We start from the raw sequence: 19,199 nt of genomic DNA on the forward strand, positions 1-19,199 counted from the left end.
ATGGCTGCCTCTTGGCCATGTTTGCTCACTCAAAGAAGCAGAAGGGGCTGCCGCCCTATGGAGAAAAGTCTCAAGATGCTGTCCACCATTTTTTAAAAAATTGAACACAATAACTTTTAAAAGAGAAGATGGAGCAGCAGCCATTTTGAATCCCCCATGATTCTTTGTAGCACCAGCTCTTTGCAACATCAACTTTGTCTCTTTCAGTGCCCCTTTCAAAGTCCAGCCAATGCTCCAAGTTTTTTGTTGGTGTTTTACTCCCTTCCCCTCTTCTCTCCCCTCCCCCTCTTTGCTCCCAGGGTGGCCGTCTTGTTTTCTCCACCCCTTCTTGTCTTGCACGGTGCTGAGTAGGATCGGGATATATCACTCTACAGCTTCCCCTCCCCAGGATTTGGTTGGTTGGTTGCTCCTCTGGAGAGGGAGACATGATGATGTCATTGTGAGGGTTGGGGTCCATTTAAAGGGGTTTGTCACTTTCTTTCTTCAGGTGACTAGGAGAGGCAAGGCAATAGCAGAATGAAGGGAAAAGAGAGAAAGAGAGAGAGAGGATTTAATATTGTGAATTGTATTTATTCATTTATTCACGTCAATTTAGTCCCTGATAAAATTGCTGGCTCAGTAACTGAATCCTTGGTAAATCCCCAGAGCAGTACAACCCAGTCACTTCCAAACACACACATACTGCTCCCCTGCCAATGTGCTCTCCCCGTCCCGGAGACAGCCCTCACAGAGGAGAGGGGGAATCCAGCTCTGTGACCCTTTCAGTCCTCTGACAACAAGGAGATCAGTTAGTAGTGCCAATTGTGCTGCCAGCTTTTGTGAAGCAGGCATTTGCCCCTCCTAAGAACAGGGCTGAGACTTCACATACTCATTTAGCATGAGGGCCATGGAACAGCCATCAGATGTGAATGACTTTCAATCGCTACCAACCTGGGGCCATAGTGGAACTGGTGCATCCTAGAAGTGAAAGACTCCATATTCCAGTCCCCCCAAACCTGGGATCTGATTGGAACTGGTACCTTGAGGCAAAGGACCTCCTATCCCATTCCCTTATCCCATTAGTTCCCTCATCCTGGGGCCAGATTTGAACCAGTGCCTTACAGGCAAAAGGTTTTATATCCCACTCCCCCGAGCAGTGGCTTCTACACACCTGTAATAATCCTCCTGTGTAGGGAGTGGCACTCCATGCAGAGGGTGATGGGCGTGAAGCCATTGCTGCTGCTCCAGAGCCAGACGCTGCAGCTCTGCTGACTGTGCATGCATGGCCTGGAGCTGATGAGCTGCGGACATGGGAGCAGAGAGAGATCCCGGCAAGTCCCTGTAGGGGGCAGCTTCAACCAAAGAAAAGCAAGAAAAAGAACACATCGTGTCATCTTTTCAGCCCCATCATCATCCACTCCTCCCTGACTCAATCATGCCCCACTAGTAGAGCTCCATCGATGCTGCTTAATCCAGACCTATTGCACCTCCCAGTCCAGTATTCCAACCCTGGGTTCTCCTCTCACAGCTCTGCCAGTGCCTTTCAATCCTAACCTGTCAGTACCCTGATTTTCCAGTCCTGGTGCTACAGCACCCCATAGCTATTAATGCACCTCAGTCTCTCACTGTTATCCCAGTTCTGCTTCTTCTAGCTGTGTTGGTGCCCTTCAGTCCTGCCCCACAGCTCCCACCAGTGTTCTTACCGAAAAGTTGGTGGCGCAGCACCTCATTCTCATGTAGTGGGTGAGGAAGGAGTGGGTTGGGGATGGTACCAGCTGGGTATGGGATCCGAGTGAGATGTGACCCCGAGGCCAATGGGTCAATAAGGGGGTGAACAGAGGCTGAGGCTGGGGAGAGAAGATATCCATAGGTACTCTGTGCTATGGAAGTAGGGGAAGAAAGTGAGGAACAAAGGGGGAGGGAGAGAGAGACACACACAGCCAGGCTGTTCTGTACTAGGGGCAGAACCATTGCAAGGTCAATCATTTTTAGTCCCATTTGTTTCTGTATTTGTTCCTTGTATCCACACTAGCTCACGGAAAATTGTTCTGCAAGATCACACGCAACACCCTCCTCTGCAACCATCACCAGAGCGTGGCATTTGGGCACTTCCAGTTTGGGCACCCTCCAGTTCTAGGCACAGCCCTCTGGAGCAGATGTGCAGCATAGGCATGAGGCCACATATTGCATGCACAACATAAAGCCCATATGCTGCATGGGCTACATTTCAAAAGTGTCCATTCATTTTGGGTGCCTCTATTTTTGGATGCCCAACATGCAGGCACTCGAGCTTGCACGTACTTTGTACCTCATCAGCATATTACTATTTAGTATGGTAGCTGCTTCTTCTGGATGGACATATCATTATGTGGTGTTAGATGCTGGAATGCTGGTAGGAGGTGCATCAGTAAAAGGGGAATAATGGATATTAGTTTGCTCCTGTTATCATTTTGATTGGTTCTAACTGCTTTGAATGGGGCCGTCTATGGATCTGTGCTGGGACACAGATCTACACAAACCATCCAGGTGCCTACGCATACAGTCACCAGGTTCCCAACAGATTGGTATGGCTGGCACTGCTGCTTTTGAGTGCTCAAGGGGATATGGTGCTTCCTCTCTTTGGTACAATTATTTTCTACTATTGGGTAGCTGGGGTTTGTTTTCTTGAGTTTGTCATTGCTGAACTTCTCCTTGTCCTTGTTTCTCTTTAGGATGCTGAGATATAAATGGCCAGGACCCAACTTTGATGGGAGGACATCCCTCCAGGTCTCTCTGTGTAGCCCAGCCATCAAACTTCCCCTACTCCCACCCCCAGCACCTCATCTCCCAACTTAGGCAGTAGGAGACATCAGGAGGTGAGCAGAGAGCTCGGATTTCTTTGGGCATAGGGGTGTGTCTGTGTCTATAGTTACTAGTGCCCCTGGTTTCACTTTTTCAGATCAAGGAGTCTGAGAGCTGCAGCCAAGACACTGCCCACATCAGCACCCAGTAAGATAAGAGCAGCCATGTGATGCTGTGTGTGTCCGCTAGCCTCTCTCTGGTGTGCTTGCATTTTCAGGAGCTGAAACACATTGGTCCAAAAGGATAAAGACTTAAAACTTAAAAAAAAAAATTGTATAGAGAGTTCTATGCTATTAAACAGCAATATTTTAAAAAATGAAATAAAACTGCATTTGGAATAGGTCTCTGTGCCTCTAATAAGATGGAGTTAGGGGGGCTGGGCTGAGCCAAGACTAGCCAAGACTGCTTAGGCCTATCCTGAATGAGGTGGAGGAGTTAAGCAGAGCTGGGACTACTTGAGTACAGCTCGACATGTGTCTAGTGGATGGAGAGCTTCCCATCTGATCCCACCAGTGCTCGGGGCTGTAATTGAGCTGGGCATAAGCATTGAGGGACTGCACTGAAAGGGCCAAGACAGCCCATGCAGTGGCGCTGCCTGCGCCTTCCTTCTACACTAGCACTGAACATGTGCAGGCTGAGATGATTCAAAGACTTGCTCAGAAGCTAGAACCAGAACTGGAAGCACCTAAATTTTCTGGTGTAGACAAGAGATACAGTATGAAAATGAGCCAATGAGACAACCTACGGGGGAAAAAGAGCATTGGAGGCTGGGGATCCCACCCTGAGCCCTCGCACTCCCCTCACCTGCATGAATGGCATCCTGTTGGTGCAGATGGAGATGGGAGTGGATGTGTGAGTGCTGGTGATGATGGGGCGTCACATTGAGCATCTGCAGTCGGGCCAGGGGGTCATTGCTCAGGGCAGCTACCCGCTCTGCATGTTGCCGCTCAGCCGCCAGTCGCTCAGCATATGACATATCGGGACGCAGGGCTGGGCCGGTGGCGAGTGCCAGCCGCTCCCGCTCCAGATGGCCCAGCCCTGGGTGGAAGGGGAAAGCAGGGTGTAGGCCAGGGGCTGCTTGCAGAGCCAGCCCTCCATGGCGCGGGAAAGGATCCATGGCAGCAGCAGGCACAGCATGGAGCTGCTCCAACTCAGCTGGCTTGACTTCAAAACCAGGCTTGAGACGCTCCCGCAGGTCCCGGTCCCGCAGGTCTCGTTCCCGGGCCTCCCGTTCCCTCAGCTCCCGTTCCCGTGTGGCTGGATCACTGCTGTAGATGGCTGGCACATTATAGCCCAGCAGACCGGGGTCAACAGCACCCAGCGGCACATAGAAGGGGTGATTGCGGTTGCTGGGGGACATGACATGGGGCCGGGCGTACTCGCTGAGCGTGCGCAAAGCTGGAGTGTCGGGGCCCAGGTACGGCGGGACGGTAGCCACGGCACTGCCTTGCTCAAAGGATGGACGGTGAGCGACAGGGCCGAGAGATGAACACTCCACTGGCCGGCCCTCCTGAGCCATCTTCTGCAAGAGAGCAGAGAAGCTTTTCAGTGTCAGAGGCTAACAAGAGCCTCCCCCAGCAGGGGGCACTGTGATCCCTAAACATCACCTCTTGCTCAGCCCCATTCTCCCCAGTGGGGTCACTGCAACACCTACCACACTTCTCTCCAATTCTCTCTCCTTTTCTCTCTCTCTCTCCTTCTCCCTCTCCCGCTCCCTCTCCCGCTCCTTCTCCTCCCGGGCCTTCTGTTCAGCCTCCCTGCGGACCTTCTCTACTAAATCCGCCCGTTTTTTGGCGAGTTTGGAGCCATCCAGGGGCACGAAGTAAAGGTCTGTACGGGAGCAGGAGTTGAAGCCACGATCTAGGTGTTTGTTGAACCTGTGGAGAAGAACAGAGGCACAAGGGTCAGAGTGTGAGAGAGATGGAGGACTAGGGGAATAGTGAGGACTGGCACAAGCCTGGAAATGTATCAAGGAAGATGGAGGGTGTACAGGGATCTTGCAGCCAGTGAGAGCTGTGGAAAGCAGCTGTGCCCCACACACCTGATATACCCCTTCCCTTGCTGTGTCCCGCCCCAGCAGTCCCCTCTGTGCAGGGTGACTACCCATCCCTTATTTTAAGGGACCATCCCTAGACTTCCTTATTTCATTAATTTGTCGTATCAGTAAGGACAGGCTGAATCAACCTTAGCAGAGCAGCTTCAAAGTAACTGTTGATTAGACCCTGTTTTCAGTGTAGAATTCAGCCTGAAGAAACCTAATCTTTTAAGTAGGGCTCTCGATTAAGCGGTTAACTCATGCTATTATCGCAAACAAATTAATTGCGATTAAAAAAATGAATGTGATTAATCGCAGTTTTAATTGCGCTGTTAAACAATAGAATACCAATTGAAATTTATTAAATATTTTGGATGTTTTTCTACATTTTCATATATATTGTATTCTGTGTCGTAACTGAAATCAAAGTGTATATTATTTTTAATACAAATATTTGCACTGTAAATATTATAAACAAAAGAAACAGTATTTTTCAATTCACCTCATACAAGTACTGTAGTACAATCTCTTTATTGTGAAAGTGCAACTTACAAATGTAGATTTTTTTGTTACATCACTGCACTCAAAAACAAAACAATGTAAAACTTCAGAGCCTACAAGTCCACTCAGTCCTACTTCTTGTTCAGCCAACCGCTAAGACAAACAAGTTTGTTTACATTTACAGGAGGTAATGCTGCCCTCTTCTTATTTACAATGTCACCAGAAAGTGAGAACAGGCATTTGCATGACACTTTTGTAGCTGGCATTGCAAGATATTTACGTGCTAGATATGCTAAACATCCATATGCCCCTTCATGCTTCAGCCACCATTCCAGTGCACATGCTTTCATGCTGATGATTCTTATTAAAAAAATAATGCATTAATTAAATTTGTGACTGAACTCCTTAGGGGAGAAAAAACAGTTACTCACCTTTTTGTAACTGTTGTTCTTCGAGATGTGTTGTTCATGTCCATTCCAAGCAGGTGTGTGCACGCCAGCCGGAAGATTTTACCATAGCAGTGTCCGTAGGGTCGGCTTCGGCGCCCCCTGGAGTGGCGCCTTCATGGCGCCGTATATAGGGGCCCGCCGACCCTCCACCCCCTCAGATCCTTCTTGCCGGCACTCCGACAGAGGGGAAGGAGGGTGGGTATTGGAATGGACATGAACAACACATCTCGAAGAACAACAGTTACAAAAAGGTGAGTAACCGTTTTTTCTTCTTCGAGTGATTGTTCATGTCCATTCCAAGCAGGTGACTCACAAGCCTGAACCTAGGTGGTGGGGTCGGAGGTCACTGCAGACTGAAGTACTGTGCGGCCGAAGGCTGCATCATCTCTGGCCTGGTGCGTGATGGCATAGTGCGCTGTAAAAGTGTGGATTGAGGACCATGTGGCCGCCCTACAAATTTCCTGCGTCGGGACCTGGGCCAGGAATGCAGCGGAGGAGGCCTGCGCTCTTGTGGAGTGGGCCGTGATAGGCGGGGCTGGTATGTTAGCCCGACGGTAGCATTCTCTGATGCAGGTTTTGATCCAAGAGGAGATCTGCTGTCACGAGACCGGGAGCCCCTTCATTCTGTCAGCCACGGCAACAAAAAGTTGGGTTGATTTCCTGAAGGGTTTAGTCCTTTCAATGTAGAATGCCAGGGCCCTGCGAACGTCCAGGGAGTGCATCCTACGCTCCTTAGCGGAGGAGTGTGGCTTCGGATAGAACACCGGGAGAAAAATGTCCTGACATGTGAAATTGGGAGACCACTTTAGGAAGGAACGCTGGGTGCGGCCTGAGTTGGACCTTGTCTTTGTGGAAGACCGTGTATGGAGGCTCTGATGTCAGTGCTCTAAGCTCCGACACTCTCCTGGCCGATGTGATAGCCACTAGGAACGCAACCTTATATGAAAGATATAACAGCGAGCACGAAGCCAGAGGCTCGAAAGGTGGCCCTGTGAGGGTGGACAGGACCAAATTGAGGTCCCAAGCCGGGACCAGCTGACGAGTATGCGGGAACAGTCTGTCCAGGCCCTTGAGGAAGTGACTAGCCAGTGGGTTTGCAAAAACTGAGCTCCCTCCTGCTCCTGGGTGGAATGCGGAGATAGCTGCCAAGTGGACTCGAACCGAAGAGGGGGAGAGTCCTAGTTGTCTCAGATGAAGCAAATAGTCCAATATGAGAGGGATCGGGGCAAGCAAAGGAACCTGCCCCCGCTGTTCGGCCCAGATGGAGAAGCGCTTCCACTTGGTTATGTACGTGGTCCTGGTGGAGGGTTTTCTACTACCGAGAAGGACCTGCCTGACCTGATGAGAGCATTGCATCTCCACAGGGTTTAGCCATGGAGCATCCAGGCTGTGAGGTGGAACGACTCCAGGTTCGGGTGACGTAGGCGACCCCGATCCTGTGTGATCAAGTCTGGGAGCAGGGGCAGCCTGAGGGGCGCCCGTATGGACATGTGCAGGAGCGATGTGTACCAGTGTTGGCGCGGCCATGCCGGCGCTATCAGGATGACACGAGCGTGATCCCTGCGAGTCTTGAGGATTACCCTGTGAACCATGGGAATCGGGGGGAAAGCGTAAAGTAGGCCGTCTTCCCAGGAGAGGAGGAAGGCGTACGTCAGGGACCTGGGACTGTGTCCCATGAGGGAGCAGAATTGCTGACACTTCCTGTTCTCTCTTGAGGCAAACAGGTCTATCTGGGGATGGACCCAGAGACGGAAAATTGAGGATACTACGTCTCGGCGAATAGACCACTCGTGGCCCTGGAACGAGCGGCTGAGGGCATCTGCCAGCCCGTTCTGCTTCCCCGGTAGATAGGATGCTGTCAGGTGAATTGCGTTCTGTACACAGAAGTCCCATAACGCAAGGGCTTCTCGGCACAGGGGAGAGGAGCGTGCACCACCCTGTTTGTTGATATAGAACATCACTGGTGTGTTGTCCGTACGGACGGAAACACACCTGCCTGCCAGGTGGGGTTTGAAGGTCATGCATGCCAGACGCACCACTTGTAACTCCCTGACGTTGATGTGTAAGGAAAGGTCCTCTTGTGACCAAAGACCCTGGGTTCTGAGGTTCCCCAGATGCGCTCCCCACCCCAGATCCGATGCGTCTGTTACCAGGGATAGAGAGGGCTGGGGGCTGAGAAAGGGTACTCCGGCGCAGACCTCCCGTGGGTCGAGCCACCACTGGAGGGAATCCAGCACTGGTCGAGGGAGCGTCACTACGGAGTCTAGGGAGTCCCTGGCCGGCCGGTACACCTTTACTAACCAGGACTGGAGCGGACGCAGTCTGAGCCTGGCGTGGCCCACCACATAGGTGCACGCCGCCATGTGACCCATTAACTTGAGGCAATTTCTTGCTGTAGTGGTCGGGTAACGTTGGAGACCAAGAATAATGCTGGACATGGTCCGGAACCTGGTCTCTGGGAGGTACGCTCTGGCGTGTGTCGAGTCCAGGACCGCCCCTATAAATTCTATTCTTTGGGTTGGAGATAGTGTGGACTTGGCCTCGTTCAGGAGGAGGCCGAGCTCGAGGAAGGTCTTCCTGATGAAAACCACCTGAGCCTCCTTGGCACGGCCCTTGATGAGCCAATCATCCAGGTAGGGAAACACCTGAATTCCCTGGTTGCGTAGGAAGGCCACCACGACTGCCATGCACTTTGTGAAGACCCTTGGGGCTCCTGACAGTCCAAAGGGTAGAACTGTAAACTGAAGATGGGCGTTGCCTACGACGAATCTGAGGTAACGCCTGTGCTGAGGGATTATTGCAATATGAAAGTATGCGTCTTTTAAGTCGAGGGCAGCATACCAGTCTCCTGGATCCATGGAGGGTATGATGGAGGATAGGGAGACCATGCGGAACTTGAGCTTTTTCACAAACTTGTTTAGACGCCGCAAGTCCAGAATAGGTCTGAGGCCCCCTTTCGCTTTCGATATTAGGAAATAGCGGGAATAGAAGCCCCTGCCCCTGAACTCCTGAGGAACCTCCTGCACTGCCCCTGCTGCGAGGAGGGACTGCACTTCTTGAATTAGAAGTTGCTCGTGAGAGGGGTCCCTGAAGAGGGGCGGGGAGGGGGGCTGGTGGGGCGGGAGGGAGGAGAACTGGATAGAATATCCCCTCTCTACCATGCAGAGCACCCAGCTGTCCGATGTGATTCGGGCCCATGCACGATAGAAGGGGGACAGACGTGACAAAAAGGTAGGGTTGGACGGATCCAGAGTTGTGACCGGTAGGTTGTCCCCGACCGTGCCATCAAAATGGGGCCCTAGGCCCCAGTGGTGGTCTTGGTTGGGCAGATGACTGGGCGGAGGGCTGTTGTTGTTGCCTCCTTCTGCCGGTCCCGGCCCGCCTGCGCAACGCGTCTGTGCGGTTTTGAGGCTGGTACGGCCGCGGGGCCTGTGGCAGCCTGAATTGCCTACGATGGGTAACTGGGGTGTGTAAGCCCAGCGATCAAAGGGTAGCCCTTGAGTCCTTTAGGCTATGCAGCCGCTTATCTGTCTTTTAAATTAATGGAGATATCCTATCTCCTAGAACTGGAAGGGACCTTGAAAGGTCATCGAGTCCAGTCCCCTGCCTTCACTAGCAGGACCAAGTACTGATTTTGCCCCAGATCCCTAAGTGGCCCCCTCAAGGATTGAACTCACAACCCTGGGTTTAGTAGGCCAGTGCTCAAACCACTGAGCTATCCCTCCCCCTATAGAAGAGAAGAGCATGGGCCCTTTGAAGGGGAGGTCCTGGATGGTCTGTTGGACCTCATGTGGAAGGCCTGAGACCTGAAGCCAGGCTCCCCGCCTCATGACCAGCCCAGTCGCCAATGTGCATGAGGCTGCATCCGCCGCATCCAAGGCTGCCTGGAGGGACGCTCGGGTAATTAATTTCCCTTCTTCAACTAGGGCTGAGAATTCGGTTCGCGATTCCTGAGGAAGGAGTTCTGTGAACCTAGACAGTGCCGAGCATGTATTGTGACCATACCGGCTCACTATAGCCTGTTGATTGGCTATACGCAACTGCAGCCCCCCTGTTGAATACACCTTTCTCCCAAACCGGTCCAACTTCTTGGCCTCCCTGTTTTTTGGTGTAGCCCCTTGGAATCCCTGACGCTCCCTTTGGTTGGCCGCATCCACCACTAGGGAGTCCGGGGGAGGGTGGGCATAAAGGTGTTTCATGGCCCTTGGAGGGGACAAAATATCGCCTCTCTGCCCTCTTGGCCGTGGGGGCTAATGAGGCCGGCGTCTGCCACAAGGTGCGGGATGTGTCCGCAATAGTTTTTATCAGAGGTAGGGCTACCCTGGATGGGCCCGACAGGGTCAGGATGTCGACCACCGGATCCGTATCCACTTCGATCTCCTCGGCTTGGATCGAGAGGCTCTGGGCTGCACACGTGAGTAACTGTTGGAGGATCCTGTTGTCCTCTAGGGCCGGTGCCGCTGAAGTTCCTGTGACCGCCTCATCCGGAGAGGAAGAGGAGGAGATCACCTGCAAAGGGCCTTCCTCTATGCCCTCGGCCTCTGTGGGGGCCTGCGGCACACGGTACTCAGGTTGCGTGGCCGGTGCACGTACAGGATGCGGCACCGCGGCCGGTACCAGGGTCGAGACCGAACGATGAGGTGTGCTGGGTGGTGCCTGCGGTGTCGGAACCACGGTCCCTGCCGGTAACGGTATCTGACTAGGCGGTGCCAGGTTCTGTTGTGGCACATTCCTGTCAGACGGCGGTGCCGGTGGTGGAGACATTTGAGCCGGAGCCACCGATGTCGATGAGACCAATGCGGACCTTGAGCGGGGCCCGTACGCCTGTCCCATGGACTGATGGTAGGCCCATGGAGTCCAGAACGGCCACTGGGGGGGCGGTTGCCACTGCTGTTGCCACTGTGGCGGATAAGGCTGGAGGCTCACCCGCGAGGTCGACCGCCTGCTCCTCGATCTGCTGGAGCGGTACGAGTCCGCCTCCGAGTCTGAGGTCTCCGAATAGGAGGACCTAGGGGGAGCAGTACCCACTGTCGCTGGGGAGCGGTGCCACTGGGCTGGAGAATAGGCCGATTTCCTATGTGCCGACTCTCTCCAGTGCCGGGGTTTGGAGGCTTTAGCCTCATGACGTGTTACCGGTGCCGGGGCGCTACGCACCGAGGATGAAGTGCTGGGCGCCGCGTCAGCCGGCCCAGGGTCCGAATGTGGCCGCCGGGCCACTTCCATTAGTAAAACTTTGATTCTCTGCTCTCTATCTTTGAGAGTCCTGGGGCGGAATGCCCTGCAGATACTGCACCTGTCTCTTTGGTGGCTCTCTCCTAGGCACCGTAAGCAGGAAGAGTGCGGGTCACTCTTTGGCATGAACTTCCCGCAGTCCTTACAGAGTTTAAACCCTGGGGACCCGGGTATGCCCCAGCGGGGCGATGAATGCGTTGGGGAAAACCCCCCAACAACTATCTATCTACACGAACTCTAAAACTAACTAAACTATTTACAAGGAAGAAACGGGACACTACCAAGATTGCTGAAGAGCAAGTGAAGTTCCAGCTAGCCGTCACCGGTGGTAAGAAGGAACTGAGGGGGTGGAGGGTCGGCGGGCCCCTATATACAGCGCCATGAAGGCGCCACTCCAGGGGGCACCGAAGCCGACCCTACGGACGCTGCTATGGTAAAATCTTCCGGCTGGCGTGCACGCGGCGCGCACACACCTGCTTGGAATGGACATGAACAATCACTCGAAGAAGAATTGTATGTCCCCTGCTCTGTTTTACTCACATTCTGCCATATATTTCACGTTAGAGCAGTCTCGGATGATGACTCAGCACGTTGTTCATTTTAAGAACACTTTCACTGCAGATTTCACAAAACGCAAAGAAGGTACCAATGTGAGATTTCTAAAGATAGCTACAGCACTCGACCCAAGGTTTAAGAATCTGAAGTGCCTTCCAAAATCTGAGAGGGACGAGATGTGGAGCATGCTTTCAGAAGTTTTAAAAGAGCAACACTCCGATGCGGAAACTACAGAACCCGAACCATCAAAAAAGAAAATCAACCTTCTGCTGGTGGCATCTGACTCAGATAATGAAAATGAACATGCATCGGTCCACAGTGCTTTGGATTGTTATCAAGTAGAACCCGTCATCAGCATGGAAGCATTTCCTCTGGAATGGTGATTGAAGCATGAAGGGACCTATGAATCTTTAGCGCATCTGGCACATAAATATCTTGCACCACTGGCTACAACAAGGCCATGAGAACGCCTGATCTCACTTTCAGGTGACACTGTAAACAAGAAGCGGGCAGCATTATCTCCTGCAAATGTAAACAAACTTGTTTGTCAGCGATTGGCTGAACTAGAAGTAGGACTGAGTGGACTTGCAGACTCTAAAATTTTACATTGTTTTATTTTTGAACGCAGGTTTTTTTGTACATAATTCTACATTTGTAAGTTCAATTTTCATGATAAAGAGATTGCACTACAGTACTTGTATTAGTATTTTTCAATTCACCTATTTCTTTTGTTTTTACTGTGCAAATATTTGTAATAAAATATAATAATATAAAGTGAGCACTGTACACTTTGTATTCTGTGTTGTAATTGAAATCAATATATTGAAAATGTAGAAAACATCCAAAAATATTTAAATAAATAGTATTCTATTATTAACAGTGCGATTAATTGTGCGCTTAATTGCGATTATGTTCTTTAATTGCTTGACAGCCCTACTTTTAAGAAAAACTAACCACAAAGCTCAATTTTTTTTTCTCTTTTGGTATTGTCTTAAGACTGCACTGAATTGTGCACCTGAAATAAAAAATCTTGGATGTGGCTTCATGTTTGAGACTTTGTTGTTAAAACATACTAAATATTCAGAAGTTTCTCGACCCCAGGCCTGTTTTTATACTTATAACACAGGTAAGGAAATGCGAGGAAGAATTTAGAAAACTTTTGGAAAGGGAAAGGTTCATTAATGACTAAGTAAATAGCAAATGCTTGCCACATATGGGCACTAGTATGTTACAGCAAAGAAGGTTCAGTGAATATTGTGTGCAGGGGAAAGGGTGGGACTTTGAAACATGGTAGCCAGCTCCTTCTCCCAGTTTCTTAAAACTTATGGAATTTATTATGTTCATTTCTACCTCAAATGCAGCACCGGAAAGAATATTTTCCTTGTGTAAAAAGACTTGCTAAATATTGATTCTGTTAAGGCTGAGCTTCAAATTAAAGTTTATTTCAATTGTACATGTAAAGAGTTTTATGAATTGATTTCAGAACAAAGATGTATTGAAATGTATGAAAACTGATAAGTACCATTTTAAACAATTCACTGAAGCTTATGATATTTGTATTGTATCTATGAGGACACAAAAAACGTACACTTGAGAGACAAATACATGATATGCTAAGGGAAATGGTGTTTCCTAAAATGTCCCTTAAAATAAAGTGTTGTCCCTTATTTTTCATATGGTTTTCCCTTACTTGCATCCAGCACCCTACCTCTGTGGCCCAATCTCCTTCCCCAAACACACAGGGTGAGATTCTCATCCCCTCTCCCACCACTGTATGCCACTGTGGCAGCTTACAGGTACCATAAACCAAAAGTCCAGGGGAAAATTCCCTGGTATAGGCACTGTGTCGGGCTGCAACGATGCCCCCCCTGCAAACTGGGTTGCTCTAATTTATGCAGGGGCTGCAAGGCCCACCCTCTGGATAGGTCACTCTTTTTGATTCCAGTGGGGGTTACTTGTTGCTGCAGGCCCTGAAAAGCTGCCCTCCCTTCCCCCACCCTCCTCTCTCCCCTTCTTTTCTCCCTCTGTCTCCATGTTCCTCCCTCTGTCTTATTTTTCCCTCTCTCTCTTGCTCTTCCCTGCTCACCTGGCTGACTGGCTGGCATGACTTGGTACGTCCACCACTTTGGGGGCTGGTGAGGGACTCCGAGCCGGCGGCATTGGGCTCTCCGGGGGCTCGTACTCCTCTGATGGCTCTTGCTTGATCTGTGCAGCGCTCAGTGGTAGTGGTGGTAGGTGGGGAGCAGGGGCTCCCATGCCGCCAGGCAATGGGGGGGCAGTGGGAGCAGGTGAAGGGGCCTTGTAGCTGCCAGCCGCTGGAGAAGAGGTCATTCTGTACCCGGGGGGCGTGGCTGCACGGAATGATGAAGTGGAGGAAGAAGGGGGTGAGCCTGGCTTGTAGGGAGCTGGGGGCTGGAATGTGGGGGCAGGTGAGCCTGCCCGCTTCGCATAGGGGGCCACAGTGGAGGGAGGAACAGGGGGTGACACCGTCTTGTAGGGGGCTGAGGAGGAGGCCATGGTGGCTATGACAGTGGAGAGGGTGACAGAGGCAGAGGTGACTGGTGGGCCAGCTCCATGCGCAGGTGAGGGTGGAGGTGGCGGAGGGAAGGCGTAGGCAGCAGGACTCTGCCCTTGGGGGTGAGCGCAGACACCTGGGTATGTCCCCTGGGAAGAGGAGGAGGAGGAGGAGGAGGAGGAAGAGGAGGCTGAAGGAGCCTGGCTGTATGAGGCCTGGCTGTGGGGTGGGTAGAGACGTAGCCCATAGGCAACATGTGAAGGGTGATGAGTGCCTGACTCCAAGGGGTGGGGGTAACCTCCAGGTGGCTGGGGAGGAGCTGCTGTGGCTGGGGAGACCCCCGCTCCAGTGCCATGGCCATGGTGGTGGTGCTGCTGTGGTGGCTGCTGGGAGGGCTGGCCAGGGAAGGAGGCAGTGGGGTGGGAGCTGGTGTTGCCCAGGGGGCGGCCATAGGGTGGTGGACCCTGGCTCCACACGGGCTGGGAGGGCAGAGAGGGCTGGGTGTACTTGGGGGGCTGGCTGGAGATGGAGAGGCCACTAGGTGGGGGGAAAGAGTGGGCATAGGAGGCACTGTAGCTGGGCAGGGCCTGGGCAGGGGGAGGTGGAGGGTACTGAGCAGAAGAGCTGGGTGGAGGGGGGGCATAGGGGTAACGTGAGGGGGGTGGGGCAGGTGCCTTGTCCTGCCCCATCCCATGGGGCGATGGGAGGTGCCCACTCAATGCCTGCCCCACCATCCCAGGTGAGTTGGAGTTGGTGGACGCATTATTCAGTGGGCGCAGGGCTGGTGGGGGAGGCAGGTTGGCTGTGACATGGGGGAAGGAGGGAGCAGAAGCTGGGGGTGCTACCAGGGGGTTGCCTGGGGGAGTCTTCTGAGGGGGTAGCCCCCCTGCCACAGAGGCCAGGGAGATGGGAGTAGTGGGTGGTGGGTTGTGCTTGGCACCAAGGGTCTGTTCACGCCCTCCCGGCACTGGGAGGCCCCCCCCTCCAGTAGTGGCTTTGGGCCCCCCCTGGACCACACTCGCAGTGGGATAAAGAGGAGCATGTGCAGCAGAGGAAGAGGAAGAGGAGGCAGGCACTGGTGGTGCCTGGGCCTGGAAAATCCTCGATGCCTGAGTCTCAAGTTGAGAGTGGTAGCCACCTGCAGGGGCCTGAGGGTGGACCTCGCCTGCTAGGCTGAAACCTGGCTCGAGTGGACGGGCTAGGCTGTCAATTGGAGGGGCAGGTGGGGGACTCTGGGGGAACAGTGAGGGATGACGGTAGGAGTGGGATGGCCCTTGGGACAGCACAGAGGACGAGTCTGAGTCATTCTCCACGCTGCCTGGGCTGTAGACACTGGGCGAGGTGCTCCGGTTATCCTGGTCAATGTCCCGTGGGTCACTGCTCATCTCATCATTGAAGCTGTGACCATCAAGGCTGTCAACATCCGAGGGAGACTGGGGACATGGTAGCTCCTGAGGTACAGAGAGGAGGGAGATATCAGACAGCCCCTCAGAGCATGAGCAAAAAAGTTAACCCTTTCTGAGCCCCAGAGATTCTCCTTTCTGAAGTTCTCAGCCCCTCGCTATAGGAGCTGAGAAGGAAGGTCACCCTTTTCTGACACCCCTTACATGTAGTCCCCAGTGACTCTCCTCTCTGGAGGCACTAAAGAAGGTTGTGAGATGCTCCTCCTCCCCTGGCCCTACTTTATTCATGTCCCAGAAAAGGAAAAGGCAACAGATTCACAGCAGATGGAAGCAGATGTCCTTTGGCAGTGTATTTATAACAATCCTAGTGCCTTCCATTTGCCAAGCTCCACTTATTTGACAGACATTCTTGAATTAAGTCTCATGACCCCAGGGAGGTCGGTAAGTATCATTAGCCCTATTTGACAGAGGGGGTAATTGACGCACAGAGAACAGTTATAAAGCAGGAGTGTCAAACGTATTTGGAAGAAAGAGCTGAATTCTGGTCTGTGGTCCAGGCTATAATTCAGGACTATCCCCCTCCACAGCAGTAGGAGATTTGTACAGAGATCAAGGGGAGAATATGGCCTTTATGAACTAACTAAATATTCAGTGATTATTTATTATTTGTTCAATGCCTTATCGTCACATTCAGCACTGAGGAAGGAAACCCGCAGCCTGTTGGGCCACTGCTATCTCTGCCCCTCATGTCTCTTCCTTCCCATCCCCCTTTCTCTATTGCTCCCCACCTTCCCTGTCCCTGTCTCTGTGAATCTCCTCTGAATGTCCTTGGACCCCACTGTGCCTATGTGGTTCCTTCATATTATGTTTGTTGTGTAAAGAGCAAAAGACCCAATACGGACTGAGGAGTTCCCTCCTCTGAGTCCTCATTTCAGGCTGTCTGCAGACCCAGGCAGACAACACTGAATCAGTTACACTCGGGTCACGTTTAAAAGGTCATTTCTGCAAGCAGAAGGGCAAGAAACTTACTTCTCTAAAAAATGAAAGCAGAGATTCTGGAGAATGTGAATATGTCCTGCAGGCCACACGAATACATCATGCAGGCCAGATATCTGATACCCCTGTTACACAGGAAGCATGGTCTTGTAGTCAAGGTATTAGACTGGGACTTGGGAGATCTGGAATCAATCCCTTGCTCTGCCACAGACCTGTGTGACACTGGTCCAGTCACTTCATCTTTCCGTGCCTCAGTTTCCTATCTGTAAAATGGTATTAGTATTCTGTGGATTGCAGTCACGTGTAGGGAACCCATTATGGATCAGGACCCCAATGTGCTGGGTGCTGTACTCACATATAACAAGAAGACCCTGCTCCAAAGAGCTTAAAAATCCTGCACCTGTCTTGTCTATTTAGAGGTAAGCTCTTTAGAGCACAGCTTTTTCTTACTGCGTGTTTGTACAGTGCCTACAGCAATGGGCCCAATCTTGGTTGGGGTTTCTAGACACCACTGAAATGCAAACAGTAATAAGGAGAGGGAAAGGACTTGGCAAAGATCATACACTGAGTCGGGGGAAGAGCTGAGAATAGAAACCAGGAGTCCTGATTCCCAGTCTCCTCTGCTCTAAACTGTTAGGCCCTATAGCCCTCCCAGAGCCAGGAAGAGAATTCATGAGTGTTAACTCATATAACCACTTAACTAGAATCACTGTAGGGCAGTTCCAGACAGTCCAGACACACAATCAGTGTCCCTGAATTGACAAAGCAGCAAGCTAGCTGATCACATCCAGGGCTGCTTGGAGGTCCCAGACTAGCTGGCTGAGCCAGACCTAAATCCGGCAAGTGATGATTTGTGGCCAGCATGATCTCAACCCCAGAGGACAAGTTGGACGGAAGATATGCTAGACCTGACAGGGATATCCTGGGGAACTACATGCTCCTGGGTTCTGGGGAGCCACCTCCTGCCCCAGAAAGGGAAGTGCCAAGCCCCTGAAATGTAGGAGGAGGCCTATTTATGGGTGAGGATTGTCTCTTCTTGCTTGGTAAAGCCTGTCAGCCCACAACCAACACAATGGTGTGATCCAGTGCAGCCGGGGCAGCGGGCTAGACGGGTCCGTGGACCTGATCCAGCGCAAGAGGGAGGGAGGGGAACTCCCAGAGGCTTTTTTCCTGCACCAGACCATGGAGGTGTTTGTGGGGTGCAAAGGGAAACTCACCTCAGTTTTGGTTTTCTTGGGGGCATTGCTGTCCTCCCCTTCACTCTCTGAAATCTCCTCCATCCGGCCCTGCTTGTTACCCTTGGGGGTACAGGACTCCTCCACCCGTCCTTTCTGCAAGGGAGAGGAGAGAAGGGTCACACATGGAACTCCTTCCCGAAGCTCCCACAGTGGGTGAGAGACAGCTGACATACAAGTGATTTGTACACAAAATGACAGATTGGACAGATTGACACAGGACCCTGGGGATTTAGGAGTCATGGTTTCTCTAGCAGGTCACAACCTAGCAAAAACAAACACTGAAAAGGGTCGGTGGGGGATAACCTCTTGGTAAAATGGTTGGGGGATAAGAAAGTTCCTGAGGGCAGGGTGGAAGAACCAATCCCTGCCAGGATCTTGGTGGACCTCATGGTACCACTCAATATCATACTAATGTTTCCTACCTTATTGGTTTGCCGGGATTTCTCAGTTTTGCCATCACTGCTAGAAGTGCTGATGCCACCTGGGGAGGCTCGGCCCCGTGACCTGAGCTCCTCTCGGGGTCCGGGAGTCTCCTTCTTCCGTCCACTCCGCATTGACATCTAAGATGTGAGAAAACACACTGAGTGTGCCCTGCAGCTCCCCCTGCTATGCAACCCCTGCCCCACCTTCCAGCTCTGCTGAAGCCCTCAGTGCTAACCCACAGCATTCCACTGCTCCAGTCCTACATTCACCACATAGCTTTTCTGATGCACCTCAGTCCTGACCCACAGCTCTCCTTCTTTTCCAGTCCTTGGTTACCCACCACCTCCTCCTCTTTCACATACCGAGTCTTTGTTCTGTCGAGTCTTCATTCTTTTGGGTGTGGGACCCCCATTCTCCTTGGCCCAGTTGGATGAAAACATAAATTTGTGTCACTTTCCCCCCCTTCCACTGTTCCCCGGGAGACTGAGATGATGGCCTCAGGGATTCGGGCAGGGTTAGCTCCTCCGGAAGGGGGGGGCTCACTCCAGAGCTACTACAGGTTCTTAGTGGACCCTGAAAGACGGAGAAGGAGACAAAGACAGAAAAATGGAAAAAGAGAGTGAGTTGTGTGTATGAGGTCACTTCACACCAAAATTTCAGCTCATGATATAAATGCCAAAAAATTACTACTGTTGCCATATCTTTTATTTATAAACCTGGGGATCTTCACTAATAAGAGATAATAATCTTAATGCTTGCTCACTGGATGTCCACAGAAAATTATTTAAGATTATTATCTCTTACTCCCATTGTAGTGGAGTGGTACCCATGTGATGGAAGAAATCGGTCCCCTCAGTATTTGGAGTGTTGAATTTTTACATTATCTCAAATTGTTTTTACATTTCATTTCCCTGGTTACTTTTTTTATTTAAAGGAGGGATTAAAAAAAAAAAAAGAAGCTGCTTAAAAACATTAGCATTTAAGTTCACAATCATGATTCTTCTGACTTTATAAGCAGTTCTTTGCAGCTGG

The 19,199-nt window shown here is 51.6% G+C and overlaps 1 protein-coding gene across 1 annotated transcript; it reads right to left on the minus strand.

Annotated features, from left to right (window-relative positions):
- Nucleotides 1-417: 417 nt before the first annotated feature.
- On the minus strand, nt 418-18,613 carry ATN1 (atrophin 1). Its single transcript, XM_065414940.1, has 9 exons — nt 18,530-18,613; nt 18,167-18,304; nt 17,724-17,837; nt 13,679-15,558; nt 4,475-4,697; nt 3,625-4,342; nt 1,683-1,826; nt 1,151-1,331; nt 418-491 (listed from the first exon to the last, which is right to left on the minus strand). Exons 1-9 carry the CDS (start codon nt 18,605-18,607, stop codon nt 458-460), a joined length of 3,510 nt encoding a protein of 1,169 aa, XP_065271012.1. The 5' UTR covers nt 18,608-18,613; the 3' UTR covers nt 418-457.
- Between the last annotated feature and the right edge of the window lie 586 nt (nt 18,614-19,199).

Source organism: Emys orbicularis, chromosome 1 (genome assembly GCF_028017835.1).
Source record: "Emys orbicularis isolate rEmyOrb1 chromosome 1, rEmyOrb1.hap1, whole genome shotgun sequence".
Classification (NCBI taxonomy): Eukaryota; Metazoa; Chordata; order Testudines; family Emydidae; genus Emys; species Emys orbicularis.

Excerpts from the sequence above, each read along its gene's own strand:
- ATN1 (XM_065414940.1), bottom strand. The coding sequence starts at position 18,607 with ATGTTTTCATCCAACTGGGCCAAGGAGAATGGGGGTCCCACACCCAAA. Across the intron at positions 4,698-13,678 it reads CATGCCAGCCAGTCAGCCAG|GTTCAACAAACACCTAGATC; the intron begins GTGAGCAGGGAA and ends TCTTCTCCACAG. Across the intron at positions 1,332-1,682 it reads GCTGCGCCACCAACTTTTCG|CTGCCCCCTACAGGGACTTG; the intron begins GTAAGAACACTG and ends CTTTGGTTGAAG.